The sequence below is a fragment of the Capra hircus genome (genome assembly GCF_001704415.2).
Source record: "Capra hircus breed San Clemente chromosome X unlocalized genomic scaffold, ASM170441v1, whole genome shotgun sequence".
NCBI lineage: Eukaryota > Metazoa > Chordata > Mammalia > Artiodactyla > Bovidae > Capra > Capra hircus.
The window spans coordinates 5,227,145-5,246,577 of NW_017189517.1; the positions used below are offsets into that span (position 1 = coordinate 5,227,145).

General features: G+C 41.6%; 1 protein-coding gene and 1 pseudogene across 1 annotated transcript; one reads left to right on the top strand and one right to left on the bottom strand.

The window, feature by feature from the left end:
• Positions 1-279: 279 nt before the first annotated feature.
• Positions 280-1,341, bottom strand: LOC102181664 (putative MAGE domain-containing protein MAGEA13P). The gene has a single exon (XM_005700445.2). The coding sequence runs from the start codon at positions 1,339-1,341 to the stop codon at positions 280-282; it is 1,062 nt and encodes a 353-aa protein (XP_005700502.2).
• A 16,851-nt stretch (positions 1,342-18,192) lies between these two features.
• Positions 18,193-19,056, top strand: LOC102181935 (annotated as a pseudogene).
• Positions 19,057-19,433: the final 377 nt, after the last annotated feature.

A 19,433-nucleotide genomic window follows, 5' to 3' on the forward strand; every position in this document is an offset into this window, starting at 1 on the left:
GGGGGTTTCTCAGTGTGTTTGCAAAATTGTAAAACTCTTATATGTGATAAGCAGCTATAACTGTGTGATCATTGTCACTCATAAGCTTAGATTCTGGAGCTAATTAAACTTTATTAAACAATATTTGGGAAAAAAAACAATAAAAAAAAGTTAAATGTCCAAATCACCCATATACAACAGAAACATGAAAATGCTAATAGACTGTTCCACCCTAGCCCTCCATTACACGGAACACTGACTGTTGTCTTCAGATGAAGACTGAAGAAACTGCTCTGGACTTCACTCAGGGCAGAAGAGGTTGCTGGACATGGCACTGGAATTTTCACTGGCCATGGCAGTAGTATCATCCCAGGGGACAGTTCTGGCCTGGGCTCTCTCATCTCTCAAAGCTTCCTCATACCAAAATAAGGAAGTGGGGTCAGTCCCACTGATCTTGGCAAAAAACTCCAGGACTTTCATCTTGCTGGTTTCAGCATAGGCCCTTGGACCCCATAGGAATTCATAGCGTGGAGGATCACTGTGAGGCACCTGCCGATACTGTAGATATTGTTCCTCCACCAAATCTTTGGTGATGAGTTTCCTGGGCTCCCCATAGATAAAATCAACCTGCCCAGCATATACCCCCATCATATTCAATGCTTTCCAAATATTCTCCTCAGGGGCACAGTTGCCCTCCATGAAGATCATACCCAGGATAAGTATCAGGAAGCCGGTCTTGGGCATTCCCCCATCATTAATCAGCATCCCATCGTAGGTGAGGTTGAGTGTTTTGACAAGCTTATAAGAGTGTCCCATGGGGTCCACTTCTTTTACTTCAATGCCAAAGACGACCTCCATGCACTCACAGACTTTGCTGAAGATCTCAGGGAAGTTGTCCTTGTGTTCTCTGATGACACTCCTCAGCATTTCTGCTTTTGTGGTGGGTTCCTTTGTTACATATTTGATACACAGAAACTGCACCAGTTCAGCCACCTTGTTGTTTAGCTCACCACTGAGCGAGGACTCAGGATCTGGTGGAGTCTTGCAGTTGCTGGGCTCCTCCTCCTCTTGGCTACTGGAATTCTCATCAGATTGACTCAGTGGAGTGGCTGAGGTGTCAGTGGGTGAGAAGCAGGCTCCGTGAGAATTTTGGACAACACTCAGTGCCCCAGTGACAGTCACCTCCTCTGTGGTTCCAGGGATCAACAGGGTGAGGGAAGAGGAGATGGTGGATTTGGGGCAGGAGGTGGCCTCTTCCTTCTGAGCCATGGAGGCCTGCACACATTCTAGGCCCTGTGCCTCTTTTGGAGTCTGAAGGTCTTCCTCAAGCTTGCAGCACTCACTCTTCTGACCCAGAGACATGATGGCTGGTATTGGAGTTAGCCAGCAGGACAGTGGGACACTGAAGGAGCAAGAGTGGCCTCAGCTGAGAAAATCCCCTCACCCAGGATGGCTCTGCCAAAGGAAGCTTACAGGTCTCCTCTTTAGGGGATCTCCCAGGTGTCATGGGCTTCTGTTCTGGTCAACCTAAGAACGAAAGAAGAAGCGAGATAGTTCCTCAGGGTGGAACCCAAGGATTCCAGGGCTGAGAGTAGGCCAGGTGGGGTCAGGCACTATGGATTCTCTGTTTTGGGGTGGGCAGGACCTTGGGAGACATTCAGGGTGTGCACCTCGTTTTGACTGCTGCAGCTGGCCAGGCCTTCTCCCATATGCTGACCTGAGAACCCAGGCCTCAGACCATGGCTGTCACCTCCCAGATCTTAGAACTTTGAGGAGGGAAACTGAGAGGATTCCTCAGGATGCAGACTACAGACACAGTTGTGGTCCCTGTAGTGTTGACAGAAGCGGTGGGGCCAAGCTCTGTGATGTCCCTTCTGTCGTGGGGTGGATGGTTCCCTCAATGCTCCTTCAGAGTCCCAGCACTTTCCCCTGCCAGCATCTAGGCCCTGTCACTCTGCTGACGTCCCCCAGAGGAAGAAGAGAAGGGGCACCACATCGGACTCCACTTGCCCAGGGTCTCCCAAGGCTGCTAGCAGGGACTGTGCGGGTTTCAGAGGTAGGGGCAGGGGGGCGCCCATATCTAGGCTAGGAGGGCCCATCACATGATTCATCTTTACACCTGACCAAGCCCGCTTCACATCCTCCACAGCTGAGCAGACATGGCATCCTCAGTTTGCAGCCTTGCTTCTCTGTGAGAGACCCAAGCCCCATGATGGGAGCACAACCTACCACTACTGGCCACCTCTGCCCAGGGCCTCTTGGGTACCACAGCAGGGTAGAGGCCATCTGTTCTGGGGTAGGGGGTACCCTCCGATCTGCCTTCCCACCTGGGCAGGTTCTCAGCCAGCCCTCACTGGACATCTCCTGGAGCCTGCCCTACCCGACACCAAAGTGCCTAGAGTCCGCACCCAGTGGCTCCTACCTGAGGTCTCCTGGGTTGGAGCAAGGAGCAGGGCAGGTTTCTGTGGGCCACCCTTTCTCTGTGGTGATGACGCCTCAGTTCTGCTCAGTGTCATCACAGCTACCCCTGACAGGGTGAAATTGGGTCAGGGAGTGGCCCAGGGCTGAGCACAGCCCCTCGGTTTCGGTAGGGCCCTGAATGTCTGCACGGAAAACCTTTCTTTGCTGTCCCTCAGGATCTTCACATCAAGGCGGGGCCACCCCTGGGACTCCAGACCCTGCTGGCCCCAGGCCTCACCCCTTCAGACTCTGAAAGCTGAAGTAGGAAACATCACATCCGAAACCCTTCCTTGGGTGGACAGTAAGGACGGGGCTGGGCCCACCTTTCTGCAGTGGGCTCTCCCCTCCGCCAGTCTCTTATGGGCCTTGCTTTCATGCCTGGCGAAGGGGTCTGGGCCTTCTTGGCCTGCCGACCTGATGCCCCATCAAACTGATCGTCTCACCTCCCAAGATCCCTGACCCAGAATGGGAGAGGGGTTATCCTGCCAGCACTTGTCCACGTCTCTGGGGCTGACACTACTAGTTGGGGTGAATTTCTGTGAGGATCCCCCTCTGGCTCTAAGGTGGGGGACACCTCAGTCCTCAAGGTGTTCCTATTTACTCCTGTCAGGGCCTGGGCCCCCTTTCTTTTGCTGGTCTGAGATGTGCCCTGCAGGCCAAGAGCACCATCTCCGTGAGGTCTTGACAGTGAAGTGTGGATGGGAGGGGTCATCTGTCAACCATACCTGGGGCCTCATGAAGCAGATGGAAAAGGCAGGTGTCTGCAGTTTCTTCAGGATCCTCCCTCTGACAACTGGCAGAGTCTGGGCCTTGTCCCTTTGCTGACCTGAGTATAATCACTGCAGTTGAAGCCTCGTCTTCAGATTCCCAAGCTTAAAGTCAGCAACTACATCCAAGGACCCTGCATAGGGCCTCCGAGAGCTGAAAGTGGGCCTAGACGAAGTGGAGGCCTATTCTCTTCTGTTTGGCAGGCAATTTGGTCATCCCACGGGATCAGTTTGACTCTTGGAATTGCTGGTACCCCCTCCCCATGAGGGCCGCCTCCCTTAATCACGGGTCACCTTGGAGTTCGCAAGAGTCAGAAAAGAGGAGGGCAGTATCAATCCCGACAAACCTACTGGGAGTCTTCCAGGATTGACATCAGGGGTGGAACAGGGTACTGCAGGGCCCACAGGGTTCTGGGGGGCGGGGGTTGGACTCCTCAGTCCTCACTCATAAATGTGCTTCTCTTGGCTGCTGCCTTCTTGATTAAATGCTCTCTGGTAGGTTCCTTGTTTTCTGCCAGCTGTGAGCATTTGCCCAGCTGCAAACCTTCCAGAGAAAGGTTTAAGTTCCCAGGAGCTAGATGGGAGAGCAGCACTGCCTCATGACAGGTGGTGGATATTCAGAAAAGCATCTTGTCTTCCTATGGGTCTCTTCACCAGCCAGACATACACTTTGGAAACATTTTGTTCTAACACTTTATTTCCTACCCTGAAGTGGTAGAGCAGTGTGATTTGGGGAGATTCTGCTCTTTTGAAGTTCTCACACTGCATTATCCAGTATAGTGATTTCCATTTTTCTTAAGCCTCATTGACATTAAGGAATATATTTTATGAATATATTTTATTTTTATATTTTATGAAGCATCTTTTTATGAAGGATCTGTGTGTGTGTGTGTGTGTGTTTCACCCTTATAGTTGCTATTCCACTTTTAGAACATTCTTTTAATCAAAAATATGTTTTCACTTATGGACATGGGAAGAGGGGAGGAGAGGGTGAGATGTATGGAGAGAATAATGTGGAAATTTACATTACCATTTGTAAAATAGATAGCCAATGGGAATTTGCTGTATGCCTCAGGAAACTCAAACAGCGGCTCTGTACCAACATAGAGGGGTGGAGAGGGGTGGGAGATGGGAGGGAGGTTCAAAAGGGAGGGCATATATGTATACCTATGGCTGATTCATGTTGAGGTTTGACAGAAAACAACAAAATTCTATAAAGCAATCATTCTTTAATTAAAACATAAATAAATTTAAAAGTATGTTTTCGAAGTCAGGCTTCACTCAAGTGATTTCAGGTGGTGATTAACACAGGCTCTGGAGTCATACTGCATCAATCAACCTAATTTTTCCTGAAACTGCCCTGGGCCTACTGGCCTCTGTGGGCTGAGGTGGTATGTTTAAAAATATTCCTCCCACCTCCCTTCATCTGAGGTCTATTTTTGTCTATGGACCTTCACAAACTTGTCTGCCACCTCCCACCCTCTCACCAAGTACCACTTCTTTTTTCTCCACCAAGGGTTTCTCATGCTTTTTTGTTTAGACTTGGTTGTTGATATTTTTGGTAGGCTGAAAAATGGCCCTCCCAAAGATCTCCTATCCCAATCCCTAGAACCTTCTTTGGGAAAAGGGTCTTTGCAGATATGATTAAGAATCTTTCCATGGAGGGATTAGCCTGGATTATCCAGGTGGGTCCTAAATAGAATCACATGTTTCCTAACAAGACAGAGGCAGGAGAACTGACAAGCTGAGAAGGCAATGTGAAGATGGAGCAGGGAACTATTTGGAGATGTTGACCTTGAAGATTTCAGTCATGTTCCCATAAGCCAAGGAAGGCCAGCAGTTACAAGAAGCCAGTAAAGGTAAGGAATGGGCTTTCCCCCAGAGCAGTGGTCCCCAACCTCTGGGGTCTAATGCCTGATGATCTGAGGTGGAGCTGATGTAATACTAGAAATACAATACACAATCAATGTCATGTGCTGGAATCATCCTGAAACCACCCCTCCCTCTGTCCATGGAAAATCTGTCTTCCACACGACTGGTCCCTGGTGCCAAAAGCTTGGGGATCGCCAACCTACAGTCTCCAGAGGGTGTGCGGCCTTGCCAGTACCATCATTTCACCCTAATGAAACTGATATTGGGCATCTGGCTTTCAGAACTGTAAGAGAATAAATTTCTGTTGCTTAAGACAGCCAGTTCATGGTAGTTTAATACAGCAATCTTAGGAGACTAATACAACATTTTTTATTTTCTTTCATTCTCCCTTCTGTGGTTTTCCAGGTTTGATTTCGGGAGTGGAGGACAGCAGCCCAAACTTGACTTGCATTTTAGCAACAAAAGTCACTAAATCTGTAAGCAACTCAAGGAGAATTGACATCTTTACCATATTTTGTTTCACATCAGTGAACATGGCGTATTTCAATTTTGGGGGGACTTAAAAAAAATCTTAATCTATCAGGAAAGTTTTATGTTTTCCTTCTTAAAAATATCATATACATTTTTTGTGTGTGATTTGTTAATTCCTCTTAGATGGATTCTGGATTTTATTGTTGTTACATGTGCTAATTTGTGAATGGGATTTTGTCTATTATATGTAGTAATTAATTATGGCCTTTGTGTGCCAAGGCTCTTGAATTAATTGTATTGACTGACCTCCCATACATGTTCTTTCTGAAGTTTTTTTTATTTATTTGGATATTCTACAAAGTGATTCCTTTTAATTTTCTAGGCAGATGATGGTATAGTTACAAATACATCTCTTTCTGTTCAATATTTATATATGTTATTCATTTTGGTATCTGTATCTCTGGCTTTGTATTCCAGTGCAATTTTGATCAGTAGATGTGAGAATATATGTCTTTTTCAAGACTTGAATGAAAATACTTCGAACATTTCACACCTGACTATGTTTGGTGTAGAATTTAGGAAAAGCAAGTTCTTTCTAAGTTGCTAGAAGTTTGTACCATTAACTCATGTTGAGTTTCTCTCAGAGGCTTTTTCTATACCCATTGGCACAATCATTTTTTTTTTTCTCTTCTAATTTGTTACTGTATGGACCTACAACTGAAAATATTTTCTAATGTTAAATCATATTTTCACTTCTTGGGCACAGCCCATTTGCTCATTGAATTCACTACTTTGTTGACTATGCTATTTTATGCTATTTACTACTATGTGAATGAGCTTTGCTCAAGTATTCTTTTCATGGGGATGGAAGGCAATGTCCTCATTTGGTTTTTGAAACAAGGAGAGCTGGCTGGGAAAAAATGAGTTGCATAACTCCCCCTCTCCCTTTTTGTGGGTATGCCTTAGAAAAGTTTTTCTTTCTTTCAGAAGAGCACTCTCTAGGTTGTGTGGTATACTTCCATTAGGAGGTGTGTAATGCCTGGTCTTTCTTTATGAAGATGTCAGCAGTCCATGATTATCATGTATATCAATCCTTTAGGGGTCACAGAATGTTCATTCTCATTCTTTCTTACTCTACTAGCTGAAATACCTCTATATGTGATAACATTTCTTTGTCCACCATGTGGTTATCCTGAGGGAACTTGTGTTCCCTTGTATTAAAATCTCTTCATCTAAATTTTGTACAGTCTATTTCATGCTTTTGTTCCTGATCTTTTTTTAGTAACCATATTTGCAAATATGATCACCTTATAAGTATCTTATGTTAATTGGTTCTGCTGTTTCTATTTCATTTTTTCTGCATTTATCTTCCTTACTTCCTGGTTTCTATTTCTTTAGGTTGAATATGCTATTAACTCTGTACATTCTTTAGGTATTTATCTGTTCTAAATATTTCTTGTTTTCTTTTTTTAATATAAATTTATTTTAATTGGAGGTTAATTACTTTACAATATTGTATTGGTTTTGCCATACCTCAACATGAATCTGCCACAGGTATACACGTGTTCCCCATTCTGAAACCCCCTCCCTCCTCTCTCCCCATACCATCTCTCTGGGTTGTCCCAGCACACCAGCCCCAAGCATCCAGTCTCATGTATTAAAAAAAAATATTTTCTAAGACATCTATTGAAAACTATACATTTCTCACTGAGTATCACTCGAGCTGTATCATACAGATAGTATTATATAGCTTCATATGTACTGCTTAAATATTTTGCAAGTTGAATATATCATTATTACTTATGCTATTATAATCTATATATGTATGTGTATATATACACACACTAAAGTGTGTAAAAACATTTTTGTGTAGGATTTGAAGAGGACAAAAGAGAATATTAGGAGGTTTCATGATCCAGGGGTGTTTGGTTTTGGGTTATTAATTGTAACAGACACAAACATATTTGACTATCAGTGACTGAGTTGGGTTTATCCCATGAAGGTGAATAGGTTTAATGCTAGAAAATCTGTCACTATGATTGGTCACACATGTTAAAGTCAGGGATTATCCAGGCAAATAGAAACTACAGTAAATATATAACACAGGGAATTTAATGTAGGGGATCAGGTTCACAACATATGGAAAAGCTGAACAAGGGAGAAGTGGGGAACCCAACAATTAGCAACTTGAGGAAGTCACTCCCACCTTTAGCCTGAGAGGAAAAAGAAAGATGGTAGTATTATTGGAGTCTAATTGTTGCCTTCAATAGGATCTGGAGGCATGGTGAGCCAGTCTTAGGGGAGTTGAAGCCATGGAGAAAATGTAGCCATGGAACGAGAGCCACCTGATCTAGAGGGAAAAGGAGAAAAACTCTAGCTGCTTCATTCATCTGCATTGTAATCTCCTGCTGGTGCCATCAGTTGGCTGAACCAACATGGCAACAAAATGTTAGTGAGCTTACAAATTACAGGCTGTGGGTGTCAGCCAGTACATCATAGAGAGCAGAGCAGGGGATGAGGGAGGGTTAGTCAGTGAGTTCAGTAGCTCAGTCATGTCCGACTCTGTGACCCTATGGACTGCAGCACACCAGGCTTCCCTATCCATCACCATCTCCCATAGCTTACTCAAACTCATGTCCTTTGAGTAAGTGATGCCATCCAACCATCTCATTCTCTGTCATCCCCTTCTCCTCCTGCCTTCAATCTTTCCCAACATCAGGGTCTTTTCCAATGAGCCGGCTCTTCCTATCAGGTGGCCAAAGTATTGGAGCTTCAGCTTCAGTGTCAGTCCTTCCAATGAATATTCAGGACTGATTTCCTTTAGGATGGACTGGTTTGATCTCCGTGCAGTCCAAGGGACTCTCAAGAGTATTCTTCAACACCACAGTTCAAAAGCATCAATTCTTTGGTGTGCAGCTTTAAAATAAATATTCATTTTTTAATTGAAGGATAATTGCTTTAAAGAATTTTGTTGTTTTTTTTGTCCAACCTCAACATGAAACAGACATAGGTATACATTTATTCCCTCCCTTTCAATCCTCCCTCCCATCTCCCACCGCATCCTACCCATCTAGGTTGATACAGAGCCCCTGTTTGAGTTTCCTGAGACATACAGCAAATTCCCGTTGGCTATCTATTTTACACATGGCAATGTAAGTTTCTATGTTACTCTCTCCATACATCTCACCCTCTCCTCCCCTCTCCTTATGTCCATAAGTCTATTCTCTCTATGTCTGTTTTTCCATTGCTGCTCTGAAAATAAATTCTTCAATACTATTTTTCTAGATTCTGTATATATGCATTAGTATACAATATTTATCTTTCTATTTCTAACTTACTTCACTCTGTATAATAGGTTCTAGGTTCATCCACCTCATTAGAACTGACTCAAATGTGTTCCTTTTTATGGCTGAGTAACATTTCATTATGTATATGAATCAAAACTTCTTTATCCATTCATCTGTCGATGGACATCTCGGTTGCTTTCACACTCTAGTTATTGTAAATAGTGCTGCAATGAACAAGCACTCAGCATTTTTTTTTATGGTCCAACTTTCACATCTGTACATGACTGCAGTAAAAACCATAGCCTTGACTATACAAACCTTTGTCGGCAAAGTGATGTCTCTGCTTTTTAATATGCTGTCTAGGTTGGTCATAGCTTTACTTCCAAGGAGCAAGTGTCTTTTAATTTCATGGCTGCAGTCACCATCTACAGCGATTTTGTAGCCCAAGAAAATAATGTTTCCATTTTACTCATCTATTTGCCATGAAGTGATGGGACCAGATGCCATGATCTTAGTTTTCTGAATGTTGAGTTTGAATCCAGCATTTTCACTCTCCTCTTTCACTTTCATCAAGAGGCTTTTTAGTTCCTCTTCGCTTTTTGTCATAAGGGTGGTGTCATCTGCATATCTGAAGTTATTCATAGTTCTCCTTGCAAACTTGATTCCAGCTTGTGCTTCATCCAACCAAGCATTTTGCATGATGTACTCAGCATATAAGTTAAATAAGCAGGGTGACAATATACAGCCTTGACGTACTCCTTTCCCTATTTGGAACCAGTCTATTGTTCCATGCCCAGTTCTAACTGTTGCTTCTTGACCTGCATACATGTTTCTCAGGAGTCTAGTAAGGTGGTCTGACATTCCCATCTCTTTCAGAATTTTCCACAGTTTATTGTGATCCACACAGTCAAAGGCTTTGGCATAGCCAATGAGGCAGAAGTAGATGTTTTTCTGGAATGCTCTTGATTTTTATATGATCCAACAGATGTTGGCAATTGGGTCTCTGGTTCCTCTGCCTTTTCTAACTCCAACTTGAACTTTTGGAAGTTCTTGATTCATGTACAGTTGAAGCGTGGCATGGAGAGTTTGAGCATTACTTTGCCAGCTTGTGAAATTTTGCAGTAGTTTGAACATTCTTTGGCATTGCCTTTCTTTGGGACTGGAATGAAAGCTGACCTTTTCCAGTCCTGTGGCCACTGCTGAGTTTTCCAAATTTGCTGGCATACTGAGTGCAGCACTTTCATAGCATCATCTTTTAGGATTTGAAATAGCTCAGCTGGAATTCCATCACCTCCACTAACTTTGTTCATAACAATGCTTGATTTCACTGTCTAAGATGTTTGGCTCTAGGTGAGTGATCACACCATTGTGGTTATCTGGGTCATGAAGATCTTTTTTTGGTATAGTTGTTTTGCATATTATTGCCACCTCTTCTTGATATCTTCTGCTACTGTTAGGTCCATACCATTTCTGTCCTTTATTGTGCCCATCATTGCATGAAGTGTTCCCTTGGTATCTCTGATTTTCTTGAAGAGATCTCTAGTCTTTCCCATTCTATTTCTTTGGATTTTTCACTGAGAAAGGCTTTCTTATCTCTCCTTGCTATTTTTTACTACTCTGCATTCAGATGGGTATATTTCCTTTACTCCATATACCATATGTTTATACTATAGTGTAGTCTATGAAGTATGCAGTAGCATTATGTTAAAAAAAATGTACATATCTTGATTTAAATAATATGTTATTTCTAGAAAAATGCTATCATTCAACAATTCTGGATTGCCAGAAACCTTCAACTTGTAAAAAAAAAAAAGCCCACTATATCTACAAAGCACAATAAAATGAGACATGCCTGTAACATATAAAAGGGGAAAAGACTTGAATACTTATCCAGTGAAGATATACAAATGGCCAATAAGCACATCAAAGATGCTCAACATCACTAGTCTTTAGAGCAATGCAAATCAAAACCACAATGAAATCCTCTTCACACCCACTACGTGGAAGTAATTTTATAAAAACTATGTTATTCCATTCTTTTTAATGGCTGAGTAATATTCCATTGTATATATGTGCTGTGTCTTTTTTATTCTTCTGTTAATGTACATTTAGGTTGCTTCTGTGTCTTGACTATTGAAAACAATATTGTAATGAACCTTACAGTGCATGCATCTTTTTTGAATTATGATTTCCTCTGGATATATGCCCAGAAGTGGAATTCCTAGGTCATATGGTAGTTCTGTTCCTAGTTTTTTAAGGACTCTCCATACTATATAGTGGTTCTCTATGGTGGTTGTACCAATTTACATTCCCACCAACAGTGTAGGAGGGTTCCCTTTCTCCATACCCTCTCCAGCATTTATTGTTTGTAGATTTTTAGATGATGACCATTCTGACTGGTGTGAGGTGCTATATCATTATAGTTTTGACTTATATTTCAATGAACATCTTTTCATGTGCCTCTTGGCCATCTGTATGTCTTCTTTGGAGAAATGTCTATTTAGATATGCCCATTTCTTTTTCTTTATTGGGTTGTTTGTTTTTGTGGTGTTGAGCTGTATCAGCTATTTGTAAAATTTGGAGACTAATCCTTTGTCGGTCACATCATTTGCAAATATTTTCTCCCATTCTTTAGGGTGTCCTTTCACTTGTTTTTGGTTTCCTTTTCTGTGCAAAAGCTTTTGAGTTTATTTTGGTCCCATTTGTTTACTTTTGTTTTTATTTCCATTACTCTTGGAGATGGATTGAAAAAGATATTGCTATGATTTATGTCAGAGAGTGTGGATGGACCTGGAAATTATCATACTAAGGGATGTAAGTCAGAGAGAGAAAGACAAACATCATATGATATTGCTTAAATGTGGTATCTAAAAATTAGCAATAAAAATGAACTTATTTACAAGATAGAAACAAACTTAGAGAATGAACTTATGGTTACTAAGATGAAAGGGTAGGGGGAGAAATAGATTGGGAGTTTGGAAAGACATGTATACACTACTGTACTTAAAATAGATAACTAACAAGGACCTACTGTATATAGCGTGGGGACCTCTGCTCAATACTCTTTAATAACCTAAATGGGAAAAGAATTTGAAAAGGTATAGATTCATGTATATGTATAACTGAATCACTTTGTTGTACATCTGAAACTAACACAACATTGCTAATCAGTTATATTCCAATATAAAACAAATATTAAGGGAAAAAAATGAATAATGACAAGTGTTAGCATGGATGTGGAAAAACTAAAAATGCCTTGCATTGCTGGTGGAGATGTAAAATGGTGTACCTAGTTTGGAAATTACCTTGTATTCTGCAACTTTCTTATGCTTACTTATTAGTTCTAGGGTCCATGCACAGATTTGAATATAGATATTGGTTTTGTGGACACAGGGATATGTGTTCAAAGAGAGCACATAACACTATGGTCCTCTGCACAGTATAAAGGTCCTCTGCATGGTAAAAAGGCAAGCGAGGAAGTTCTTCTTTAATGACACTATGAACCAATTCTATAGGCTGAGGACTGAAGAAATTCTGGAGGTTAGAGGTTCTCAAATTCATTTACACAAGTATCACTATTCCATATTCCGGCTTCCAACTCTTTACATTTTAGAGCTTTGACTTGGGCACAGGCCACTTTCCCAGCATAAGAATCCATTCAACATTTTTTCTGAAATTGTGGTGATTGGAGCAATTAAGTCCTGAGTCTGATCTTTAGCTCTGTCAGACCTGTGGTAGCATATGAGTCTCTTTACACACTGCTAAGGAGAGGGGCATGGGAGCCCACTCCAGTATTCTTGCCTGGAGAATTCCATGTACAGAACAGCCTACTGGGCTACAGTCCATGGGGTCACAAAGAGTCAGACATGATTGAACAACTAACAGAAAAGGAGCCATCTAACTTATATTGTGCTTTAATTTGGTGATTGATTGTACAGAACTTGATTGATTGAACAGAATGCTATTTTTTTTCTTTGCAAAGTGTCACCCGTCCTGAACAATGACCACCACATTTCACAAAACTTATTACAGTTTCTCCCTTTTTTCTTAAAAGCCAGAGAGATTGCATAAGCCAATACATTCCCTTTCACTTGGACCTCCTCTAAGTTGACCACATATGAATAACTACTTCAACATTCCAGGGAATATTAACATGCAATCTACCACGAGTGATTTGCCCGCCAGTTGGGAGTGGCCAAACTCTATATCTCCATTCTTAGAATCTGCTTCCTAAGAACATTACTGATATCAGTTGTCTTAGCATGTGTTTCTTTCTTTTTTCTGTCTTTTTTTTTTTTTTTTTTTTTTTTTTTTAAGCCATGTGGCTTTACAGGAGCGCATTAGGTTGGTGCAAATGTAATTGTGGTTTCGGACTGTGAAATTGAAATCATTATAACTAGGCTTAAACACGTCCTTATGAATAAAAATAGGAACTGTTAAAATCAATATATTTTTGCTAATGAGAAATAAGTTTGTTTATTCCTGAAGTGTAAAATTCTGTACTTCGGGATTTGACAAACTCTTTGAAAGCATTTTCTGCCTCCTGCTGGTTGGTTGTGGAAGCATTTTCCCTGCAAGAAGTTGTCAAGATGCTTGAAAAAGTGGTAGTCAGTTGGCAAGAAGTTAGGTGAATACAGAGAAAGAGGCAAAACTTTGTAGCCCAATTCATTTAACTTCTGAAGCATTGGCTGTGCAATGTGTGGTCCAGCATTGTCATGGAGAAGAAGTGGGCCTTTCTGTTGCCCAATGCCAGCTGCAAGCATCAACGTTCTTGGTGCCTCTCATCAATTTGCTGATCATACTTCTCAGATGTAATGATTTGGCAGGGATGTAGAAGGCTGTAGTGCATCAGACCAGCAGCAGACCACAAAACAGTAACCATGAATGTTTTTTTCATGCAAGTTTGACTTTGAGAAGTGCTTTGGAGCTACTTGGCCCAACCACTGAGCTTATCATCACCAGTTATCATATAAAGTCCACTTTTCATTGCACATCACAAACTGATCGAGAAATGGTTCATTGTTTTTGTGTAAAATAAGAGAAGATGACACTTCAAAAATAATGATTTTTTTAGGTTTTTGTCAGCTCTTGGAGCACCTACTTATTGAGCTTTTTTCACCTTTCCAACTTTCTTCAAATCCAAACAACTGTAGAATGGTCAATGTTGAGTTCTTTGGCAAGTTCTCATGTAGTTGTAAGAGGATCAACTTTGATGATGGTTCTTAATTGGTTGTTGTCAACTTCTGATAGCTGGCTACTGTGCTTCTAATCTTCAAGGCTCTTGTCTCCTTTTTAAAACTTCTTGAACCAGCAGTTCCTAGGCCAAATGCTTTGTTGATACTGTAAGTTGTCTCAATTGCTTTACCACCCATTTTGGACCAGAATAAGAAAATCGCTCAAATTTGCTTTTTGTCTAACACAAATTCCCTAGTCTAAAATAAATATAAAATATGCAGCAAATATTAAGTCACTTGCAAAAAAAAAAATAAAGCAAGAAATGTGCCTTAAAATGATGTATAGCATAACCACATTTAAGAATGTATTCCAATATCAAATGGCAAATTTCACCAATGCAAAATCATAATTACTTTTGCACCAATTTAATAGTTCCCCAACAAGAGATTGGACCTGGGCCCTTGGTGGAGTCCTAACCACTGGAGCACCAGGGAATTCCCTTGCATGCCTGTGTTTCTTTCCTTTAAAAAAAAATTGTCCTTCAAATAATTTTGTCTCTATATTTGTGCAGTATAAGTTATTCCTAAAATATATCCTGGTTACTAGTTGCTTAACATCTTAAGTGTCTAGTGAATATCTTACACAGATTGGATCCCCAATGTTTATGCATATCATGGGTGTGTGCTCAGTTGTGTCTGACTTTTTGTGACCCATTGGACTGTAGCCCACCAGGCTCCTCTGTCCATGGGATTCTCCAGGAAAGAATACTGGAGTGGGTTGCCATGCCTTCCTTCAGGGAATCTTCCCAATCTAGGGATCAAACCCATATCTCCTGCATTGGCAGGTGGATTCTTTACCACTGAGCCCCCTGGGAAGCCCATCCTTACCATTGTTGTTCAGTTGATAAGTCGTGTCTGATACTTTGTGACCGCACAAACTGCAGCATGGAGCTCAATAAAAACTGTCTAACTGAATAAATGTAGAACAACTACTACTCTGACAGCTGCTGCTATTAAATCATCTTAGTTGTGTCTGACTCTGTGCGACCGCATAGATGAAAGTCCACCAGGCTCCACTGTCCCTGGGATTCTCCAGGCAAGAACACTGGAGTGGGTTTCCATTTCCTTCTCCAATGCATGAAAATGAAAGTGAAGTCACTCAGTTGTGTCCGACTCTGACAGCACCATCTGGCAACACCATTCAATATTTATTGTTGTTATGCTCATCTACCAACATTCTGGTCAATGTTTCCTCACTTTTGAAGTCTGGTAACTTATCCCATCTTCCTTTCTGCCTTAAGCTTTGTCATTATCCAAGGAATGCTGTGTCCACACAACACTGTAGTTTTCACTTATTTGAACTCCTTCACTCCACTGATAATCTGTTTCTCTAAATATCATCCATCAGATTAGTACATGTTAGTACATGTTCAACAACCTAATCCTTATAATCTCTCAGAACAGATTATGCTGCAATTTAAATTCCTGTTCAATCCATCATGTATCATACTTGCTTAACTTTCCAGTTCTTTCATACTTTGCATTTACATATTACACAATCCATCATGTCATTGCCTGTCTTTCTAATTATTATTCTCCACTCCTTGGCCCTTTGTCCTTCTGTTTCATGAATTCAGCATGAAAGTTTAATCTATCCAGATGCTTTCTTTCTCCACTTTGAGGTCTAAGATGTTCATTCATAATTGCTACAGAAGAAATCTGCAGGGGCTGAACTGCGCTTCTGTCTCCTTTCCTCCTTTCCCAGACATTGTCTGTTTTTTTCTTAACCCTTTCCTTCTATACCCTTGTGGGTGTCTTTCCAATCCAGTTTTCCACTTCTTTTTTACCTATTACTCTCTCTTTACCATTATATTAAAAACCTTTAACATTCTTTTCCTAAAAACAAAATTGCTTACTTTCCCATTTAAGTCCTCCATGATCTTTCTTCTTGTGTAGAGGCCAGGCCTATAAAAGAGTCACGGTCATTTGTTCAATATTCATCTTTAACCCCCATGGCATTCATAGCCCACTGCATTCAGGCCTAAGCCTACACCATTGTACTGAATATACTTTGTTGGATCATACACTCCTGATTGTAATATGCTTTCTTTAGCCAAAATTCATTTTGAAATATTACTATTGTTTGATTTTTAAGTTTCTTCTCATTTTCTCTTATTAGAAGTAATCCTACAAAGAATAAAAAGCATTATTTTTGTTTGTGAAACTTTTTTGTTTGAGTACTCACATCATTTCAGGTTAGTATCACAAATTTTTGCAAACACAGCGATGACTGTTTTGAAAATTTGGCAAAAATCCCAAGCTTCCTGTTGCTACATGAGAAATGTTACAAATCTCTGAAATTCAAAGGAAGCTTTGTCTCTGAGGCAATTCAAGACTTTCCCACTTGTCGTGCTCCAGAATATTCTTTTAAAAGTTTCTTTTTTTTTCACAACAAATTTTAATTTCTGAACATTTCCTATGTTATATAGGTTTAGAGGTAGAGATTTTTCAAGGGAAATCTTTTTTTTTTATTTTATAATTAATCTTTTAATGACAAAAACCAATAAATGTTAGAAAGTATGAGGAAAAAATGCTTTAATAAGAAGTTTTACAATATGCTATTTTTTTCTTCCTGTTCCCTGATGGCTCAGATGGTAAAGCGTCTACCTACAATGTGGGAGACCTAGGTTCGATCCCTGGGTTGGGAAGACCTCCTGGAGAAGGACATGGCAACCCACTCCATTACTCTTCCCTGGAAAATACAGAAGAGCCTGGTAGGCTACAGTCCACAGGGTCGCAAAGAGTCAGACACGACTGAGTGATTCACTTCACTTCACTTCACTTTCTACAATAAAATAGCTCTATTTTCTCAATCTGAGCAGGTAGTTATGTTTCAGTGTATTGTACATATGATGCCGGTACTGACTCTTCTCCATTCACATCCATCCTCTGCCTTTGTTTTCCTTGCTCTATTCCTCAGCTCTGTATCATTTCAACTCTGTTGCCACCAGTGGGTGACACTGGTAGGAGATTGGAAGGCAGGAAGGAATAAAGGCCACTTCCTTCCTACTGAGGTTCTGGCAATGCTGGGTCTCTTTAAACTTCTAGCTCTAGTCAAGCGTCCATGTTCTCTGGACCTAGCTCTCACTAGACTCCACCCCCACCACTTTTTCCACCTTTTAAATTTAAAATTAAGAACAGAAAGTTAAGAACCAGTCAATCCTAAAGGAAATCAGTCCTGAATATTCATTGGAAGGACTGTTGCTGAAGCTCCAGCATTTTGGCCACCTGAAGCGAAGAACTGACTTCTTGGAAAAGACCCTGATGCTGGGAAAGATTGAAGGCAGGAGGAGAAGGGGACAACAAAGAATAAGATGGTTGGATGGCATCACCAACTCGATGGACATGTGTTTGAGCAAGCTCCAGGAGTTGGTGATGGACAGGGAAGCCTGGTGTGCTGCAGTCCATGGGGTTGCAAAGAGTCAGACACAACCGAGCAACTGAACTGAAGAACAGAAAAGCTTCCAACTTTTATTTCTTGTGTGCCTGTATTGTTTGCTATTGGTGGATAACATATTACCAAAAATATAACAGATTAAAATAACAAATACTTAATATCTCATTTTCTATGGGTCAGGAATCTAGTCAAAGCTTACTTGAATGCCTCTGGATTGAGGTCTCTCATGAGGCTTCTTTCTTTTCTTTTTATTATGGGGAAAGGAGGTGTCTGTTCCCAGAAGTATTTATATTATTGTTCAGAGATGTCAGTTTCTTACTACGGGAAGTTCTTCACAGGCCTGCCTCGTGATGGGGAAGCTCAATTCCTGCAAAATATAAGAGATCTAACATATTGAGAGTAGTGAAGGCTTTTATTTTTTTTTTTTTAAAGAATTCTCTTTCTGGACTCTTGGCTTGATTTTGAAGCCGAGGATGGCGGGAATTCTTGGCCCTGGCTAGAGTGAGCAAGAGGAGAGGTGATAAAGGGAAAGCCAGACCCAGTGGCAGACGGGGCTCTGATCAGGGTGGAAGGCTGAGAGGCCTCTTAACAGCCCCTTCCGTGTGCTAGGTAACCCAGAGAGGGGATCCAGAGGCATGGTGCCACGGCAGCGCGCAGGGACCTGGAGGATAACTCAATTATAGTGACAACTTTTCTAGGAAGGCCTTTGAAAATCTGAGGAGGAGATGGAGCTGGAAAATACTTTAAGACAAGACAGCAAGTGTCACGGAGGTGTTTTAGCTCACTTGGAAAGACTGGAGACTCAAGTGAGCAAATCCCATAAAAAATTGGAAGAGCCTCAGAACGCACAGGCTCTTGAAGCCAGGATTCATGAACTGAAACGTCTGCAAGATAAGCTGAGGGCTGAAGTGAAACAGCGTCAAGCCAGAGTTAAAGCATCTACTGCCAATGTAGAACCTGACCAAACATTAGAGATTAGTGAGCAAGAAATTTTGGAGAGAAAACAGGAAAATATGAATGCCATTCTACAGGCATATCGTTTTACAGGGATCAGCGGGAAGCTGACCAGCCAAGGAGTATGTGTCTGCATCAGCACTGCTTTTGAGGGGAACCTGCTGGATTCCTACTTTGTGGATCTTGTCATGGAGAAACCACTTTGGATACATCACCATTCGGTGCCAGTCTTCATTTCCCTAGAAGAGATATCTGCAAAATACCTACAGACTAATACTCAGCACTTCCGGTTTGTTCTCTGCGAATACCTAAATACTTACTCAGGGAGGAAGCACCAGGCAGATCGACTTCAGAGTGACTTTGCAGCCTTTCTTGTGGGGCCCTTGCAGAGAAACTCATTGTGTAACTTGCTGTCATTTACTTACAAAGTGAAGCCAGAAGGTCAGTCCTTCCCCTTCTGTGCTAGACTGCTATATAAGGACCTCACGACAACCCTTCCAACTGACGTCACTGTTACTTCTCAAGGGACAGAAACATTACCCAGAATGTGGGAAGAACAGCGAGCAGCCCATGAAAACCTGTTTTTTATGAAGCCCCTACATCAGGTGTTTACTACATTTGCAAAAAAAGGATAAAAGCTGGATATGAGCCTGGTCTCCTAGAATATTTTCTTTGGGAACACAACAGAAGTAAAAGGAAATATTTCACTTTCTGCTCCCATGACTAAGGTGACTGGGGTTCCAGAAGAACTTTTCAAGATTATCAGGACAAGAGCCATTTCACCTAACTCAGACCACAGACAAGTAGGTCTTCAGAGTGAAAAGCACTGCTTCCAGGTTCTAGCTACGGAATGAGTGGTGGCAAGCGAGCTGCCCTCATCTGAAGCAGAGCTTCTCCGCCTGTGCTCCCAGCCAGGCACAGAGGCAGCAGCCTTGTTCCACCTCTGGCAGCCCTTCCTACTCACAGTGGCCATGGCCTCTCTGGGTGGAAGAGGGCTGGTAAGAACTAGGGC